At 39.2% G+C, this 20,260-nt stretch overlaps 1 protein-coding gene across 3 annotated transcripts in view; it reads right to left on the reverse strand.

The window, feature by feature from the left end:
- The window catches only part of gorasp2 (golgi reassembly stacking protein 2), a 34,801-nt gene extending 19,144 nt beyond the window's left edge, over positions 1-15,657 (reverse strand). The window contains exons 1-2 of one of the 3 annotated variants that reach the window (XM_059966589.1): positions 15,502-15,627; positions 14,992-15,079 (exon numbers count right to left, since the gene is read on the reverse strand). Coding sequence is in view for 1 of the 3 variants with exons in the window: in XM_059966588.1 (XP_059822571.1) it covers positions 15,502-15,564 (63 nt within the window). In the remaining 2 variants the exon portion in view is untranslated. Of the gene's footprint in view, positions 1-14,830; positions 14,897-14,991; positions 15,080-15,501 lie in introns of those variants that run through there. The other 2 variants (XM_059966588.1, XM_059966590.1) reach the window with 2 other exon arrangements.
- Between the last annotated feature and the right edge of the window lie 4,603 nt (positions 15,658-20,260).

Consider the following 20,260-nt stretch of genomic DNA (forward strand, 5'->3'; position numbering starts at 1 on the left):
ATAAATCAACAAAACAGCTCAACAGATGTTACACATTTTTAAATGAAAAAGTTTCAGTGTCAAAAGGAACTCAAGTTGAAGTACTACACCACTAAAACATTTTAGATGTAGGTGGCAGTTCTCTGCCCAATAATACATCTTTCTTATAGTACAAAGATCAGAAATCACCATGTTACAAATTAGCTTCACTACTTGCCAGAACATCTTGACAGTACTCATCACTAGAGATTTATCAAAGACTATGTTAATGTGAGAAACATGTGAAAAGTTGCTTCATATTTAAGCATCCAACTTTTCAATTTGAACTACAGAAGTACTCAGCACCATGTTTAAATCTAGGAATTATGTTATGACCCGCTGCAAAATGTAACTAATGAAAATATTATATACTTCTCCGTCAGTTGAAATGTCTGACTACTCAGATGCCAATAACAACATGATACATACACGGAAAAACTTTATTTGCTGACCCACACATAGAATTGAAGACTTAGTCAGTATCAACCTCAAACAGAGTGACTTGCATCACAGCAAATATTGCAAAGTTAAGCTCCATTCTAATAGTTTTATTGGGTGAGCAGTCTCCAAAACTGCAGACAAAAAACATACAGTACCTGCTTTTTGGTTGTACATTAATTTGTAAGTATGATTTTGCCTGCTAAACCTCAAAACCCAAATGCACAACCTTAAATAACCCTGAAACAGTAATCCATCTGTTAATGTTAAATATAAAGCTATGCATTCTGAAAACATTCTCCCAAGTAAAAACACTGATAAAATCCCAAGAATGCACCCACAAGTAAAGATGTATTGTTTTAATAATTGAATTTCAGCTTAAACTTGAAAAGCAGTAAACATATTAAATTTGAAAACAATGTAATCAAAATCCCTAACATCAGTACTGATAACCGTAAAAATATTTCAAGCAAATTGGGCTGCAAACCTACAAGGTCAAGGTCAAGTGAAAAGACAGAAACTTGTTGGCTTGCTATTTTACATAATTAAGAGTGGATGAAAAAGAAATGGAATACAAACTCAAAAGTCCACAGTAGTGTAAAGAGATGGTCGATACTGTTCCATTGCTTACTTTGTTAGGATTGTGCAGGTTGGTTCAAGAACCTAATGGTTGTAGGAAAGTTGGTGTTGTGGGACTTCCTTCCCAGAAGTAGTAACAAGAGGAACATGACCCACATGGCAGGGATCCTCAATGGTAAGTGCAGCAGCTCCTGTAAATGATAACAATGGTGGGGAGGACTGTGTTCATAATAGACAGAGATGTGCCACAACTCTGAAGCCTCTTGCATTGCTGTGTGTTGGAAATGCCATACACCATGATGCAACCAGTCAGGATATTTTCAACAATGCACCTCTAATAGTTAAGCGTATTAGTGATACGCCAGATCTCCTTAAACTTCCAAGAAAGTAGAGGCATGCCTTCTTCATAATTGCATCAATGTGCTGGGCCCAGGACAGGTCACCCGAGATGTTTAACACCCAGGAACTTGAAGTTGCTTACTTCCTTTACCTCTAACCCACCAATGATAACTGACTAGTGGTCCCCCAGCTTGCCCTTGGTGAGAGGGGAAGGAATGTGTAGGACAAATCTTTTACACAAAGACTGGCAGCTACTTGGATTGGGCTACCGGAGTTAATGACAGAAGCAATTATGATAGCAGAGTTTAACAGACTTTTAGATAACATGAATAGGCAAAGAATAGATAGCTATGGTTCACTTACAGGCAGAAGAGAGTTAAGCTAATTTAGCATAGTACTCAGCACAGACATCACAGATAGACAGGCTATGACTATTATTATAATTACCCTGGTGGCTTCCATCTACAATACAATCTTGTCAACAACTTCCAACTTTATAAATAACAAAGTATTTGCAAACACACTGAAAGATCCATACTGATTTAGTGAAGACGAGGTTAAAAGAATAAAATTTTAGGCCAAAACTTTGATGAATTATTTAACATACAATCATCCAATGTGCCAGGAAGATTAAGGAGCTGATTGTCTTCAGGAGGATGAAACTGGAGGTCCATCATTGGAAGATCAGAGATGGACAAGATCAGCAAATTTATATTCCTCTATGTTATCATTTCCTAGGATTTGTTAGGGCCCAGCACGCAAGTGCCTTGTTGAAGAAAATACAGCAGTACTTCTACCTCCTTAGAAGTTTGCAAAGATCCAGCATGACATCAAAAGCTTTAACAAACTTCTATAGATGTATGGTGGAGAGTATACTGACTGGTTGCATCACCAATGCCCTTGAATAGAAATAGTGGATATGGTCCAGTCCTAATCACAGGTAAAATTCTCTCCATCATAAAGTGCACAGCTACATGGAATGCTGTCACAGCAAACCAGCATCCATCAAGGACCCCTATACGACCCAGGCCATGCTCTCTTCTTGCTGCTGCCATCAGGAAGACAGCAGTGCCTCAGGACCCACACCACCAGGTTCAGGAACAGTTATTACCCAATACCAATATATTATATTAAGGGACAATAAATATAGTTAAGCTCTCGATGAGGATTATGCAAGAAGTCCTCCCACAGTCCATAATCAGATATCGTGCATAAAGGCTGCAAATTCTGCACAAAAACCAAAATAAAAATGCAGAGCAAGATGTTTCGTCTTGACAATGCAAGGAAGAGCATTAAATAAAAACAATGCAGATTTCACTGAACATACAACTTTGATCACAATTCAAGGACACTAAATTCAGGTCCAACTGCTTTTTAAATTAAGACCAGACCTGGGTCAATGCTTATCCAAAATGTTATCACCGAGTCTTCATTTATTTCTATTGTGACAAAGCTAGAGCAATGTTGAATTAGGAATCAAACATTACTTGAGACAATGGATGCTGCATTTCTCAGTAGACAAACCTTTATGTTGTGGAAGCAAATGAGCAAATTCAAAAAAGTTCTCACCAGAATAATCAGAAAGGCAAAATTATAATACATGAGGTCCTACCAATACTGCTCGAAAAGGGGTACCAAATTTTGGTTAAAAAAAATTGCAGAAAAGTAATATTTACTTATTAATTGAGATAAGTCTATTGGCATAGTTGTTTCTTTGGGGGAGGGGGAAGAAAAGAAACAAAAAAAAATCTGGAGTGTTTTTTTTGCCTCAATGCACCAATACCTCAGTAAACTAATCCAGAAACTTGATCTGTTTGACTTAGAGTCTGCTGCAGGACCAAGCTCATCTGAGGTCTAGGATTAGATGGCAGTGAACTGAACAAAAGAGGACAGAGATCCAAAGAGTGGGAACAGATCAGAGTACCCAGCCTACTGGATGTTCAGAACTATTACCATAGCAGGATCCATAGCATCCCAGAATATACAATTTAATCACTTGCTAAATGGTAGTTAAAAAATGGAAAATGCTAACAAAACAGGTATCCACCCTGAAGCTGCAAGTCACTAGACAAATACATGGTCTGCATTCACACAGGTAGATTTTTTTTAAAATCTACAGTTCAAGTTCCTATCTATAAAAAAAAATCCACACAACAGTTCCTCCTCTCGAGCAGACCCTACAAATCTTATGCCTTCAGATATACATAGCACTTTATCCATAACTGAGTTTAGGTACAACCATACTGAAGATTTGGGGAGAGTGAAATTACTTTTGAAAGCAAACACCTTTGAAATTCAGTCAGATATTAATGGTAGATTTACCTGCACTTGGATCAAGAAAATCTGCACACCTGAATCATAGAAAGATTTTATAGAAAGTAGACATACTTAACTAACCAGGTGAAGTTGTTACAACATGGATAGCATGCTGGATTATGACAGGTTAAATATTCCATTTGATAAATATGATGACTTGGAATTCTAATTTACATTATACAGTAGTTAAATTAACAATTAATGTATAATTAACCAAGGTTGGTTAAATTATCACATTGCAGTCCATAACTTGTTTTGCAGATAGCAATGATTGCTGATAGCTTTTGTTGTGTATAATCTGATCATTTAAGTATTGTATATGTGCATTTCTCCCTTGATTTGAACTCATGTTTAAAATCTACACAAATTTAACCTTGTGCTAACAGCTTTCCAATTTGATAACAATTTGCATTTATATAGTACATTTAACATCAAGCCATTTCATATGCTTGAGGGAAGTAAAAATTTAAACATATCGGATAATCAAAATATTCCGGGCTAGAGGAAAGTATTAATGAAAGTCTAGCATGAAAACAGCAGCAAAGGGGTGACAGAGTGAGATGTAGACACTGAAAATGTAGCTAAAGGGGGTGTGCTAGTGGGATGGAACTCAAACCAAAGGGCATGGGAGTTGAAGGATTGAAGCAGCTGAATATAGGTTAATCCCATGAAGGATTTAACCACAAAAAAAAATTGAATTTGAAGAATTGGAAGACAGTCATAACTAGCAATGAGAAGATTTCGAGGGGGAAGAAACAAAAATGTATATAAAGGGAAACGGATTTTATATTGAAATATGGTAAACCATCAGCACATACTGTTACTAAACTACAAAACTGACAGCAGCTTCCAGAACCACATGCCCAATGTTCTTTGTCGGGGGGGGGGGGGGGGAGTAAGGGAAAGGAAAGGGATTCAACTGATTAGGCACGTAAAGAGATTAGGGAGTCGCATCTTCATCATTGTATGTGGGAAAATACTTGTCCCAACTTCCCACTTACTCCTCCTTAAATACCTTCCACTCTTCTCACTGAAACCTCGCTTAATCTATTAACATATCATTGTTTGCTCATGTAATTGATCTGGTCTCCCACTGACTACTGTATACCACTTTATGTGGTAATGGGTAAAGAGGTAGTGCTTTTATTCCTTACTGTTTTTATTAGATACATTATATTTATAATTTTTGGTTTTAGCATCCACCGTGAAAAATCAAGTGCAAGGTGAGTTGCTACAATGACAACAGCAAAAAATTCTGGTTCCCCAATTACCCCTCTTCTCCTCACATGCTTATCACCTCCCTCTGGAGACCCGCCTCCTCCCCTTTCTCCCATGGTCCACTGTTCTCCATCAGATTCCTTCTTAAGCCCTTTACCGTTTCCACCTATCACATCCCAGCTTCTTACTGCATCCACCTCACATGACTTCACCTTTCACCTTGTACTCCTCCCTCTCCCCCCTCTTTCTTACCGCTTCCATACCAGTACTGATGAAGTGCCTTGGCCCAAAACATTGACTCTTCAATAGATGCTGCCAGCCTGCTGAGTTCTTTGGCATTTTGTGTGTTGGTAAAATATACACAACAACCTGCTGTTTCTCAGTTACAATTCAGTATTTAAAACTATCATCCCTTCGGTATTAATCAACAAGCTTTAAAACCTGGGTCTCTGTACTTCCCTTTGCAACTGGTTCCTTGACTATGGGAGACCACAGCAGTGTCACAACAACTTCACACTGAATGTCAGCAAGATCCAGCAATTGATTGTGGACTTCTCCAAGGGAAAATTGAGAGAATACACACTAGTCCTTTGAGGGAAGAAGCTGTTCTTAAAATTCTGTGACAGCCTCTGGGTTAATGGTGGTAAGAGTAAGTAACTTTAAATTCCTGGGTGTCAAAATCTCCAAAGATTTATCCTGGGCCCAACATATTGATGCATTCACAAAGTAGGCACACCTTTTTAGATTTTAAAGAAATTTGGTATGTCACCAAAGACTCTTGCAATTTCTATAGATCAGTGACTTTTATGCCATGGACTCCTACCATTAACGGAGAGGTCCATGGACCTCAGGTTGGGAACTGTGGTAGATGTATGGGGAAGAGAGTAACCTGACTGATTTTATCACAGCCTTGTATATGGAATTAATCATCATCAGTAAGGCTAAGCAGTCAGATGCAACTCTATTTATCCTTCTGTTTTTCTCAATTCTCTCCTCAAATTAAATTAGGATGAATTAAGGAATCTCAATCTTCAAACCGGGGCACCACTGGAGAAGATTTTGAATTAATCATAAAAGTTTCAGAGCAACTTTAACAACATTTTAATTTATTTTGTTCTATCTTAATTAAAGAATGATTATCATTCTTCTCTCTGCAGTTAAATTATTCATGCATTTGTTGCCTCTCAGTTTAAACTCTTCCAGCTTTAGAGCAACATCACAACATCCCTAATTATCACTCAGGCATTTTACTTGGCTTATATCTGAGGCTAAGCATCCAGAACTCATTCCCCCCCCAAAAACTACCACTGATCCCAAAGAAATGTTTTCCTTCAAATTTCAGCAGCTCCTGAAAAATCCCCCTTTTGACAATATCTATATTTTAATGCCAATAAAACATACAAAAAAATTAAACATAACATACTGCAGATGTAATTAAATATTCAGAAAGAGTTGACCATGCTGCTGTCAACATTGTGTGTTCCGATAATCAGCAATAAGTGTAGGGGACTACCAACTATTGAGAGGTCTGGATAGAGTGGAAGTGCTTCCAGTGGAAGAGCCTAGGACTAGAGAGCATCGCTCAGAATATAAAGATGTCTCTTAGCAGAGAAATGAAGAATAATTTTTTTAGCTAGATGATGGTAGTGAATCATTTCTATAGATGGATGTTGAAGCCATGTCCTTTGGAAGTTAAATTGAAGGTTTATAGGTTCTTGATTAGTAACAGCATCAGTTATGGGGAAAAGGTAGGAGAATGGGGTTGACAAGGAATAATACAGTCAGCCACAACTGAATGGCAGAGCAGACTTTATGGGCAAATGGCATAATTCTGTAATGTCTTACAGGACTTATCAAATAAAGTTAAGTGAAGTCATTTTCTCGCAATAACGTCCTTGTCATCAAAACTGTACAAAAACTGCACCAATAAACAGGTTCAAGAAACTGCTCAATTTATTCCTGTTTAAATGATGCTCAGCAACAGGTCAGTGTTAAGATGGGCTGAAACATCAAACCTTTCATAGATGGACATGACAAGTGAATGGTATACAAATGCAGTACAGTCGACCCTCCTTCTCTGCGGGTTCCGCATGCGCGGATTCAACCATCTGCGGATCGGGAAAACCCGATAGTTCTCTCTCCAGCACTCGTTGTTTGAGCATGTACAGACGCTTTTTCTTGTCATTATTCCCTAAACAATACAGTATAACAACTATTTACATAGCATTTACGTTGTATTAGGTATTATAAGCAATCTAGAGATGATTTAAAAGTACAGGCAGTCCCTGGGTTACGAACGAGTTCCGTTCCTGAGTCCATCTTTAAGTTGGATTTGAAATCAGAACAGGTACATCCAGTATTAGTTAGCGTGTTAGTCAAACATTTTTCTTTGTATATATATTTTACCTTTCTACGCACATAAAACACTTAAGAAACATACCTATTTCAATAATTAAATCACAGCGTTGCTTAGTAATAATTGTAGCTTTCATTGGGGCAGGGCCTTTCACATGCTCCATTAAAATTGTTCTGATCATTGACCGATTGTAACCTAATGCTTTTCCAATGACCAACGGCGTTTCACCTCTTTCCGATCACTATTACTTCCACCTTATTTTCAATCGTGATTATTTTCACGAACAGAAACACTGGATTCAGAGCTGTGCCAGGTCCTAAAGACCACTGCACAGAAGACAGGTTAAATAAAGTCCAGGGTTCCGCTGGGTCCTAAAGACCACCGCACTGAGACAGGTAAAAATAAAGGACTTGAGCATCCGCGTATTTTGGTATCCGCAGGGAGTCCCGGAACCAATCCCCCGCGGATAAGGAGGGCCGACTGTAATGTATTACAAGCACCTGAACAGCAGAAGTGGTCATTAACCCAATGCTATTTCTGGCTGTCAGCTGATATTATTTAAGTTTCTTTAAACTATTGTATGGTGACTTCTCGACGTTGAGAATTCAATTTGTGTCATCTGTGATTTATACCCCCCTTCCCCCCCAATATATCCCTGTAGAAAAGAGAAAGAAAGAGAAAAAAAAGAAAGATTGCCTGAATATCAGAGCATCCCCACATGCTCCATGGAGTTCATAATAGCTTTAGTATATATATTTATTTCTTTCCCCAAATAACCAATAATTTTATCTTCGAAGCACCTGTATATTTAATCCTATCTTTTGTAAATAAGGGCGCCAAATTTTCAGAAATATTTCGTATTTATCTCTTAAATAAGTAATTTTTTCAAATGGAATGCAGCTAAAAGCTATATCTATTTTCATTTTCTTAATGTATGTTAAAATTCTTTTTCTTTTCATCGGTCCATTAAGCCCATTAACACTAAAACTTAAAAAAATTCAGTAAATTAGTCATTATTTTTAATAGGGTTACTCAGTCTATAGTAATACCTAACTTTTCAACTTTCGTAGTACCTTGGGGAATCTTTTTAAAATTCTCCATGTTGCTATGTGTCTCCCCTCCGATTGTCCAGGCAAAGAAAGAAAAGTTAAAGAAAAATAGATTATAAAAAAAATAACGAAATACCCCCCTACTAATGCTGTGAATAAAGAAAAAACACAACATTACCCCCCTCCGTTGTGCGGGTCATGGTAATTGCCATGATTACACATGTGAATCTTGTAGCAATCAATCCGAAGTTCCCCCAGCTCCCCAGCAACATAAAAAAGTATATAAGAAAAAATAATCACTACTCTTGATTAATATTTCTCAAATTTTTACCTTTCTCCCCCTGTATCATATAATTAAGAATATATTTAAATATTTTTCTGTCCTTAAACATCCATCAACTCCATTCACTGTCCCTGTCTTCAACTTTAATCAGTTTCACTTATAAATCTTTGGCTGTGGTTAGCGAATATTCTTGTGCAAATTCTTCCGCATCCCTGATAATCAGCAAAAGATCTTCTTTTTCCGTCAACCAAAAAAATTATCAGGGTTGCCGGGCGGCGCAATATAAATTTATAACCCTTTTCCCATAAAACTTTTTTTGCTGGGTTAAATTCCTTCTTTCTCTTCAAAAGGTCATAACTTATATCAGGATAGAAAAGAACTGTTTTCCCTTCTATCATCAATGGCCCATTTCTCTTTCTGGCACATTGGGCAGCCACCTTCAGGATCTTTTCTTTATCTTGATATCTTAAGCATTTTATCAAGATTGATCGTGGGTTTTGATCAACTTGAGGTCTTGATCTTAAGGCTCTGTGAGCCCTTTCAATTTCAATTAACTGGGTTCCTTCTTCCATTTCCAAAATTTCTGGAAAAAAATTTATTGGATCCTCTCCCTCTATACCTTCTTTAAGTCCAACAATCTTAATATTATTTCGTCTGTTAAAATTTTCAATTACATCCACTTTTTCCAACAACCGTTTTCTTTCTGATGTCCAGGCAGAAATATTATCTTCCATTTTATTCACTCTATCAATGGTGTCTCCCGTTATTTCTTCCAAGTTTTTAATTTTCTTGTCCATTTTGTCCTCTTTTCATCATTTTAATCAAACAATCTTCATATTTTTAATATCTTTTTAAATTACTTTTAATGCTTTTGCATTATTTGCACCAAAGATTTTTTTATGTCTCCAATATCACCTCCAACCTCTTCCTGTTGCTTTTCTTTGTTTGTCTCTTCATCCGATTTATCCAGAGAATCTGATTCCACCTCATATTCACCTTCACTTCCGATCATAGCTGGGATATGTAGTTTGAGTTGCTCGTGTTTGCGCATGCCCCTTCCTTCACGCATGCGCAATTCCTGTTGCTTTTTTTTTTGGAAACGGTTGATGTTGCCAGAGTTTCCTGTTCTGTATCACCGGAGGTAAAATGCACTTGAGCCCGAGGCTCTTTCATGGCTGCCAGCCTTGATTCTTTTCCAACTTCTGTTGTCTTCAAAGTAGTAGTTTTCTTCTGCTTCTGTTTAGGAGACATATCTTAAGACAATCCTGAGTAGTTTATGTCATTTTTTAAAAAGTATTTACTAGCTTTTCTTCACTTAAACATTATTTTACTGGCTTTTTACGGGAGAGCTGGATTTCCACATCTCGATCCTATGTCATCACGCGACATCCCCATTTATACTCTTTCATGCAACAAAAGGATAAATAGAAAAAAGCTTCATTTTCTAAATAGAAATAATGAGGATTTTCTTTCATTATAAACATAGAATTACTAATGTTAGGTTTAGGATCTGGAGAATGACTGCAGAAGCTGTTAACACGGCCTGTATTATTAAGTGCAGAGATTAAGATCTTGAAAATTTAAGCAATAATAGCTGCTGTTAATTTTCTAAACTTCAAATTCCAGACTCCACATTGCAAACCAGACAAAAGTAGATGGTATATATCAAAAAGTTTGATATATTGTAATAAGCATCGATACCCCTACATCAAATCACCAACATTCAACCAACTATGCATATCCATTTTGGTGGTGTTTTTCAGGCCGTTTGAGTGATCAGGCACTTTGTTGTCTCTGAGGTTATTCTGAGCAAAGTGTGCAGCCTCGAGGCCAAGAAGCCTGGAGACAGGGCACAAGCACAGACCAATTCAGTTTCTCGCTGATCTCACCGATTAAAGCATCAAGGAAGATTAACATTATCAAGGTGAGGGCAGAAGGCAAGCGGGTGTTCAGCACTATCTACTCGCTCTCTGCTGCCAGAGGAAGAAGTCTGTGTGATGGTTCCTCCCTCTCACTCACTACACCCAAAGGTCCCTGCACTCGAATGGTCGGTCTCTCCCTTGCAATGCTGTTGGAGGATGGTGCCGGAGTCCTGGTTCTTGAGCAAGATTTAATAGATGCTGTTTGTAGATTGGATTCTGTAGTTCACATTATGATGTGTTTCTGGCCGCTCCTTTTTTTTGTTGCTGTTTTGGCGATTTAGAATCAGGGCAGCCTGCAGATAACGAACACTGAGCTGAATAGATATGCCTTTTCACCTTGTGTTTTATATTCTGTGTTTATCATCTTATTTTGTTGCCATTTGCACAATTTGTTTTTTTTTTTTTGCATGGAGGAGGTTTGATTCTTATTCTTTGAACCAGTTCAATGGTTTTCTTTATTTCATGATTGTCTGTGGAGAAGATGAATCTCAGGGTTGCATACTGCATGGGTACTTTGATAATAAATGTACCTTGAATCTTGAATCTTTGATTAAAATACTATACAGATACACTGCACATACGGAAGTTATATTTATACATTTGCACTCCCTGAAATCGATACACAAAAACGGTCACACTCCTTTGCTCATCGTTACAGATATAGTGAAATAACTGTAAATCATATAGGCACATCAACAACCTAGAAATATTGCAAAAGGATCAAATTAAATCAGGAATAAAAACAAAATGCTGGAGATATACAGCACATCAAGCAGCATAAAACCAAAGAAATATCAGTCTAAAACATTAACTCTTGTTGCTGCCTGACTTACTTATTATCTCAAGTATTTCCTGTTTTATTTCAGTTTGTGCAATTAAATAAGGACTTTGATGAAAAGGAATTTTGAGGATTTTAATCCATGTGCATACTGAAAAAAAAAAATCAGAAAGGCAAAGGACTTGAGGATTTTCAGGATATGGCCTTACAACAACACACTCTGGAGTGGATCATACAGGACCTGACATTGAATCAGAAAGTATTAATTAATGACTTTAGAGTTAAGGTACCACAGTGTGAGCAGTGATCATGATGGGTTTCAATTTTATATTAAGTTTGAACAAGTTAGGATGCAAGAGCAATATCTTAAACATAAATGAGGATATTTATAAAAACATGAAAGCAAAGCTGGCTAAATAAGCTGGTCAATTAGGTTAAGGGACCCATCATTCCAGTTGCAGTAGTAGACATTTACGAGTACATTTCAAGGTATAGAGTATCTATATAATCAAGGATTATATTGCTGATTTTTGGGTCAAACCCAGTATCAGAAGTAACAGTGGTGAGGAAAAAATGGGCATTATCTAGAAAGAAAACGTACACAATGGCCTGATGAAGGGTCTCAGCCCGAAACATTGACTACTCTTTTCTCACGGATGCTGCCTGACCTGCTGAGTTCTTCCAGCGTTGTGTACGTATTCTTTGATCCACAGCATCTGCAGTTGTATTTTTGTTTTAGTTATCTAGAAAGAGACTGGTGACACACGAGTCAGAGGTGATTGGTGAACCACAGAGGAGTGAAGGATGCTATGCCAAAGAAAGTAAGTAAGGGCAGGGGATGATGGATAATGGGTGGAGGCAGATAGAGCTAGTGTGGGGGGGAATGAAGGATGGAAGAAAAGGGTGTTAAGCAACAACAGAAAAGCTACTAGTGCTAGAATCTGATATGCAAGGAAGGTGATAATGGCAACCATTAGGAGAGGAGGGAAGACCAGATGAAACATGAACCAGGTTGGGGGAGGGGTGTGGGTGAAATGTATGGGTAGAAAGTGAACAAACCCAGAAGGGAAGGGGAATGAAGCTGAAGGAACAAAAAGTGGGAGGACTGGAGGCAGACTGTTGGGAGAGCTGGGGGTGAAAACATTGTCCCTCTTGTTTGTATTGGCCTTGTTTGTATTGCAGTGAAGGCGGCCAAGTATGGACAAGGTGATTTGGAATTGGGAAGGGGAATTGAAATGGCATGCAACAGGAAACTCAGAATGGCCACTGCAGGCAAAGCTCAGTACTCTGCAAATCAGTCACCTTGTCTGTCCTTGCCTTGCCGTTGTAGAGGCCACATCTTTGCCTCACCTGGAAGGGCTGTTTAGGTCCTATAGCAAATGAGCCTGGGGAATTTATAACAGAAAATAACAAATGGTGAATGAGCTTAACATGTATTTTTCATCAGACTTGATTGCAGACGACATATATAACATAACTGAAAGAGCTGAACATTACAAACATCACATTGGGCATCCTGATGAACCTACAGGCTAATGAGTCTACACACCCTGGTAAACTTCATCTGAGGATCATAATTAGTCTGTGTAATTGCTATGTACTGGCTTTAATTTTCAAAATTCCCCAAGACTGAGGGAACACTTCATATTTGAAAATGGTTAGTTACAAGTTACAAGTAGAGAAAGAAGGAAACTGGAGGCCAAATCAGCTTAAAAAACATGATTGGGTTAACATTAGCAAGGCACTTAGAAAGGTTCAAAGCAAGTTAACAAGGCTTGTGAAAGGGGTGTGATTTTGCTCATTGTGTGGAAATATACTGGTTTGGATAGAAAACTGACAGTCTAAGAGGTTGGCATAAATGATTCTTTTTCAAGCTGGCAAAAAGTGACAAGTTGTGTGCCTAAGCCACTGGGGTTTCAGCATGTTAGTCATGTATTTAAATTGTAAAACTAAAGGAACCAAAGAACACAAAAAAAGTAGGAGTAGGAATATCCACCAAGCCTGCTTTGCCGTTCAACATGATTGTGCTGATCTGTGCTTACATCAATTCCTCTGCATGACAATTCTCCACAAACCTCAATTCCTTTATCTTTCAAATACTTACCCAATTCCATCTTAACTACAGTCAATCATCTGGCCCCACCATCCTGAGACAGAGGTTCAGAGATTCGCTACCCTCATGCAAAAAAACTTCTGTGCATCTCAGATCAGAGTCTGAAGTATTATTTCAAAGCTGCATTCTCTCGTTGAGACATTCCACAAGTGAAATCATTTCAATATCGCCCCATAAAAATCTCTTAGATTTTGTGTGAAAATGATCACTGTTCTTCTAAACTCCAAAAAATACAGATCCAAACTTCTTAGCCTCTCTTGATAGGGCAACTACTTTTAGCCCAGGAATTAGGAGACAGGCATTTATGCAAACTCTTTAGGCTTCTCACAAATACAAATACACTAAATCTACATATTCCACTTCAATGATTTGCCTGTCACAAGAGCTTGATGACTAGGTTTAATTATATCCAGCTATTCTAAATAATTATTTTCCCTTTTAGTTTTGACTAATACCTTGCCATTATAACACATTAATCTGGCCTATAATTCCTTTTTGAAGTGGGGAGTCACATCAGCTGTCTTCCAATTTTCTGCTATCCTCCTGGAATTAAACAAGTTTTGAAAATTTTCAACCAGTAGGTCCACCAACTCTGCAGCCATCTCATTTAAAATCCTTGTATGGCTGTCCCAATAATTTGTCTGCTTTTAGCTTCATAGTTAATCCGTAACAACCAGTGGGTTTACAAGCCCCTCCACATTATTTGAAATCAGCCCATCTGTTATGTTAGGGATATTTGCCATGTCCTTCACATGGAAGATTAATGAAAACAATATGTTTTCACCAATTCATTGAAGGTCCCACACAGAACTTGGCTACCTTTCTATTTGTATACCACCAGAATCTTTGCGTTTGTTTGATATAATATGCAAGTTATCTCTAAACTTCAGAAAAGGATTGGCTGCTACATTTGATTATACAAAGTAGGAAAGCAGAGGATGAAGTCAAGAGAATAAAGAGATTAAACAAATAAACCAAGAACTAACAAATGTCAGAAACTGAGAAAATGCTCATTTTTTGCAGGAAAATAAGTCATATCATTAAAATGGTGAGAAATCACCAAGTCCTGAAATCCAAAGAGTTACTTAGCACAAAGTGCAAAAGCAAATGTAATTTGTAATTAGGAAAGCTTACAAAATTGCACTGTGTATTACAGGAGAAAAGGAGGTTGTACTTCTACAATAGAAGCATCAAGATAACACCTGGAGCACTAAGTACACTATTAATCACTAAGGCATATATCTGTTACAAGAGATTTACTATACAGAAAGAGCAGCTTGTGTTCATGAAAGATTGGATCAGTTTGTATTAAAAATGAGAGAGGAGTTTATTGAAGAGCACTAGATCCTGAGGAGTACTGGAGCAAAAGGTATTTGTAGGAAAATCTAGACTGAGGCACCTATTTAAAGGTAAATATTTACCACTTCAGACAGATCAGGTTAATTTTTCCTGAGATTAATGAGTCCTTGGAATTCTTCCTCAAAAGTTGGTGGAAGTAGATTTCGTAGTTAGATAATTTCTTAGGAAGCATGGTGAAATGTTCCCAAGAGTAATGGGGACATTAAATCTGTCATCATCTTACTGAATGTCAGAGAAAGACTGAAGAACCCAACTGCCAGCATTTGCTTGCAATTCCAATATTCAAACCAAACGCAGTGTGAATTTACAATCTGCAATGGAAAAGGAGAAAAACATCAAATCCCTAATTTGCCTTCAAGTCGTCAAAATTTAAAGCAAGCAAACTTTAGTTTCAAACCTAAACACGCTAAACCTTATTCCAATTGACAAGTCTTGTAATTGTAGGGTGGGGGGAGTGACTGGAACTTCTAATGATCTGTGTGTAGCTACGTGGAGAAACGTGTAACAGGCAGGTCGGACACTTATTGTCATGTGTTTTCGTTGAAGTCTCCAATCCGTCAGCTAACAATCCTCTCACTGGAAGCCACTGCATCAGCCCGAGAGCGGGAAGGTAGGAGCAGGCCGCAGCCGAGACCTGGACCTTGCGTACGGACCGAAAACAGCAAAACTCAACACTGCGGGCGAGTGCGCAAGACGTCGAATTAAATCGCTTTTATGAAAAGCAACTACATACTCGGAGGACATGGTATCCCTCGCTGCCTCCGCCGGGTATTTCCACACTTTGCGAGCCCCCCATTGCCGGCTGTGCTCGGTCTGCAGCGACGCGCAGGGAAGCAGCTCCAGCAACTCGCCTTTACGTGGCAACCGAGGCATTCTGGGAACAGACACGTCAATACTCCGGCAGGGCCGGCAGCGAGCATGCGCAGCCCTGCTCCCTCGGGGCATCCCCGGTATCTCATTCATCACGTGCAAACCTCGCAGGTCCGGGAGTCGGAGTTGAACACTCAAAAGTACATTTATTATCGAAGTGCATATATATCGCCGTGAAATTCATTTTCTTGTGGTCAGTCACAGTAAATAGAAGAAGCACAATAGAATCAACGTAAGACCGTACCCAACGGGACGGACAATAGCCAAGAAATGCAAAAAAAATACAACAAACTGTGCAAGTACAAAAAGAAAGAGAAGAAGTACATAATAATAATAATAATAATAACAACAACAAAATGAGCAATAGAATTTCAGAACATGAGATGAAGAGTGCTTGAAGACAAGCCCATAGGTGTGGGATGGGAAGAGTTCAAAGATGGCGTGAGGGAAGTCGAGTGAAATTATCCCCTTTGGTTCAAGTACCGGCTGCCTGAGGGATAATAACAATTCCTGAACCTGGAGGTGTGGATCCTGAGGATCCTCTGCCTTCTTCCTGATGGCAGTAGCAAGAAGAGAGCATAGCCTGGATGGTGGGGGAACTTGATGATGGATGCTGCTTTCCTGTGACAGCGGTCTACGTAGACGTGCTCAGTGATGGGAAGGACTTTATTCCTGATTAAATGACCCATATCTACTACATTTTGCAGGCTTTTCTGTCAAGGGTATTGGTGTTTCCATACCAAGCTGTGGTTAATATATTAACTATATTAATATAATTAACATATAATTATATTGTATATAATTATTATATGTATGTAATAACATATTATTAATATATTATTCTCTTCACCACAGATCGATAGAAGTTACACACACACAGTGCTGGAGGAACTGAGCAGGACAGGCAGCCTGTATGGAAAAGAGTAAACCGTTGACGTTTCAGGCTGAGACCCCTCTTCGGGACTCATGGCCCAAAATGCTGACTGTTTACTCTCTTCCATAGATGCTACCTGGCCTGCTGAATTCCCCCAGCATTTTTGTGTGTGTTACTTTGATTTCCATCATCTGCCAATTTTCTCCTGTTTGTGGCACATCCATAGAAATCCGTCAAAGTTTTAAATGACTTGCTGAATCTTCACAAACTTCTAAGAAAGTAGAGGCACTGGCATGCTGTCTTATAATGACACTTACATGTTTGAACCAGAACAGATCCTCAGAAATGATAACACTGAGAATTTTTAAAGTTGCTGACCCTCTCCACCCTGATCCCCCTATTGGGTATTTAATATTTCAGTAGTATTTGAGTAATTTTGTAGATATATTGTTTGATCAAGCTTTCTTGTTTGTTTAAATAATTCATTATGGATTATATGTAAAAATAAGTGAATTTCATATGTCATGACACTAACACGTGTTAGATACGTGCCTCACTTAAAGTAAGCATCAAGTTAGATACCAATAACCATCACCAGTGTCCAAGAAGAAGAGGAGGAGCTGCTTCAATGACTATCACCCAGTAGCATGTCCATCTACTGTAATGAAGTGCTTCATGAGGTCAGTCATGGCTAGAACTAACACCAGCCCGAGCAAAGACCTGGATCTACTTCAGTTCCCTGCAATGGGTCTAAACCAGACACAATCTTACTTGCACTCCATTCTGTTTTGGAGTACCTATTCAACAGCAAAACGTATAAAAGGCTGCTGTTTATCAATTACCTCCTGTCATTCAATATTAATCATCAACCTTCTCAGCCTGGCCCTCTGTACCTAACTCTGCAGTACTGATTGGAGATATCATCCGGACTTCACTGACAATCAACACAGGTGCAGCTCAATGATGTGTGCTTCATCCACTGCTCTACTCTTTCTACAGCAATGACTGTGTGGCAACGCAGAGTTCCAGAGACACCTATACATAACCACTGTCATTGTCCAACTCTCAAACGGCAATGAGCAGGCACACTGAAATGAGCTGGATTGACTCATTGAGTGGTGTCTCAACAACCTCACACTCAATGTCAGCAAGACCAAGGAGTTGGTTGTAGGCTTCTGAAAGGGGAAGTCAGGAGGACACATGCCAGTCCTCAATGAGGGTGGAAGAGATGAGCTTTATGTCAGTCACTATGTCAGAGGATCTGGCCTGGGTCAAACATATCAATGCAAGCTTGTAGAAAGCATATTGATAAGTCACTGAAGACTTTGGCAGATTCCTGTAATTGTTCTGTGGAGAGCATGCTGACTGGTTGTATTGCAACCTGGTATGGAGCCTCCAATGCACAAGATTGTAAGAGGACTGTAGGCCCAGCAACCTCCATCATGAGCACAATCCACCCCTCCACTGAGGACAATTTTGACAGGAAGTGTCTTAAGAAGGCAGCATCTATCATTAACAAGAGAAAATCTTCAGATGCTAGAAATCTGAGCAACACACACAAAATGCTGGAGGAACTCAGCAGACTAGGCAGCATCTAGGAATAGAGTACAGTCAACATTTCGGGCTTGCTCATTTTTTCAGATATCTCCAAATCCGACACTTTATTGCTCCTTTAATTCCTAACTTCCCTGAAATGCCTGCGAAAAATGCTATGGACCTATTTCTTTCCATGAATCCACTAGGTAAAGGCTTAATATCAATCATCCGAGATAAACTAGCGGCCTTACGACGGGCCCCCATGGATAAAATCAAAATGGCCTGGGAGCAGGATTTAAATATCTCCTTATCTGAGGAGAGCTGGGATTCAGTTCTCAAATCGGTTAACTCAACCTCTCTTTGTGCTCACCACTGCCTTTTACAGTTTAAGATTGTTCATAGAGCCCATATGTCTAAATCTAAACTATCTCGATTCTACCCTAGCGTTAGTCCGCTCTGTGATAAATGCAAGAGGGCCGTGGCCTCTCTCATCCATATGTACTGGTTCTGTCCTAGCTTGGAGAAATTCTGGAAAGATGTCTTCACTACGTTATCGTGTATTCTGAATCAGCACCTAGAACCAAACCCCTTAATTGCTCTGTTCGGTTTTTGGGGCGAGACAGACTTATGTCTGGGTCTGACCAAATGCCGAATATTATCTTTTGCCTCTCTTCTGGCTAGACGCTTGATCCTCCTCAGATGGAGAGATGCTGCCCCACTCACTCATGCTCAATGGCTTAACGACATCATGGCCTGTTTGGACCTCGAAAAAATACATTATTCAGTTCTCAATTCGGATCTAAAGTTCCATAAGGTCTGGGGACCTTTTATCGAGTACTTTCATAACCTTCCTCTTGACTAGGGTTTTTTTTTCTCTTTGGTCCCTTGCTTTCAGCTTTTTTTTCTGGTAGAAGGCATTATTATCCTCTGTTGTTGAGTGTATTCACAGTCTGGGAGCTTGGCTGTCCTGACTTATACTCTCTATATTGTGTTGTGGTTGGTCTGGAGTTGCTGTTGCTTTTTCTTGTGTTGTGGGGCTTGGGGAGGACATTAAGCTTAATTGTCTTTAATTTAGGTGCTTTTTTTTGCTAAATTCACTTCCTTTGTAACATATTGTTATTGTATGCTTAATTTTGCACTGTTTTAATGTTCCTCATTGGGATTTGGGGTTTTTAATTTGTAAAATGTTTTGAAAAACTAATAAAAAAAATTTAAAAAAAAAAACAAAAAAAAAACATTTTGGGCCGAGACCCTTTGGCAAGACTGGAGAAAAAAAAAGCAGAGGAGTGGATTTAAAAGGTGGGGGGGGGGGCGGGAGGGAAGAAACACAAGGTGATAGGTGAAATCCAGACGTGGATGGATGAAGTAAATTGGTGAAAGAGACAGAAAGAGAAGTGGGGAGGAGCACCAGAGGAAGGTGATGGGCGAGCAAGGAGATACAGTGCGATAGGGAAAAGGGATGAAAAATGGTGAAGGAGAGGTGGGGGGTGGGGGCTATTAATAGAACATAGAATAGTACAGCACATTACAGGCTCTCCGGCCCACAATGTTGTGCTGACCCTCAAGCCCTGCCTCCCATATAACCCCTCACCTTCTAGTAGTCTCTTAAACTTCACTAGTATATCTGCCTCCACCACTGACTCAGGCAGTGCATTCCACGCACCAACCACTCTCTGAGTGAAAAACCTTCCTCTAATATCCCCCTTGAACTTCCCTCCCCTTACCTTAAAGACCTGTCCTCTTGTACTGAGCAGTGGTGCCCTGGGGAAGAGGCGCTGGCTGTCCACTCTGTCTATTCCTCTTAATATCTTGTTCACCTCTATCATGTCTCCCCTCATCCTCCTTCTCTCCAAAGAGTAAAGCCCTAGCTCTCTTAATCTCTGATCATAATACATACTCTCTAAACCAGGCAGCATCCTGGAAAATCTCCTCTGTACCCTTTCCAATGCTTCCACATCCTTCCTATAGTGAGGCGACCAGAACTGGACACAGTACTCCAAGTGTGGCCTAACTAGAGTTTTATAGAGCTGCATCATTACATCACATCTCTTAAACTCCATCCCTTGACTTATGAAAGCTAACACCCCATAAGATTTCTTAACCACCCTACCTACCTGTGAGGCAACTTTCAGGGATCTGTATCCCCAGATCCCTCTGCTCTATTACTAGGAGTTCGAGAAAGCAATGTTCATGCCATCAGGTTGGAGACTAC

The sequence above is a fragment of the Hypanus sabinus genome, chromosome 4 (assembly GCF_030144855.1).
Source record: "Hypanus sabinus isolate sHypSab1 chromosome 4, sHypSab1.hap1, whole genome shotgun sequence".
NCBI lineage: Eukaryota > Metazoa > Chordata > Chondrichthyes > Myliobatiformes > Dasyatidae > Hypanus > Hypanus sabinus.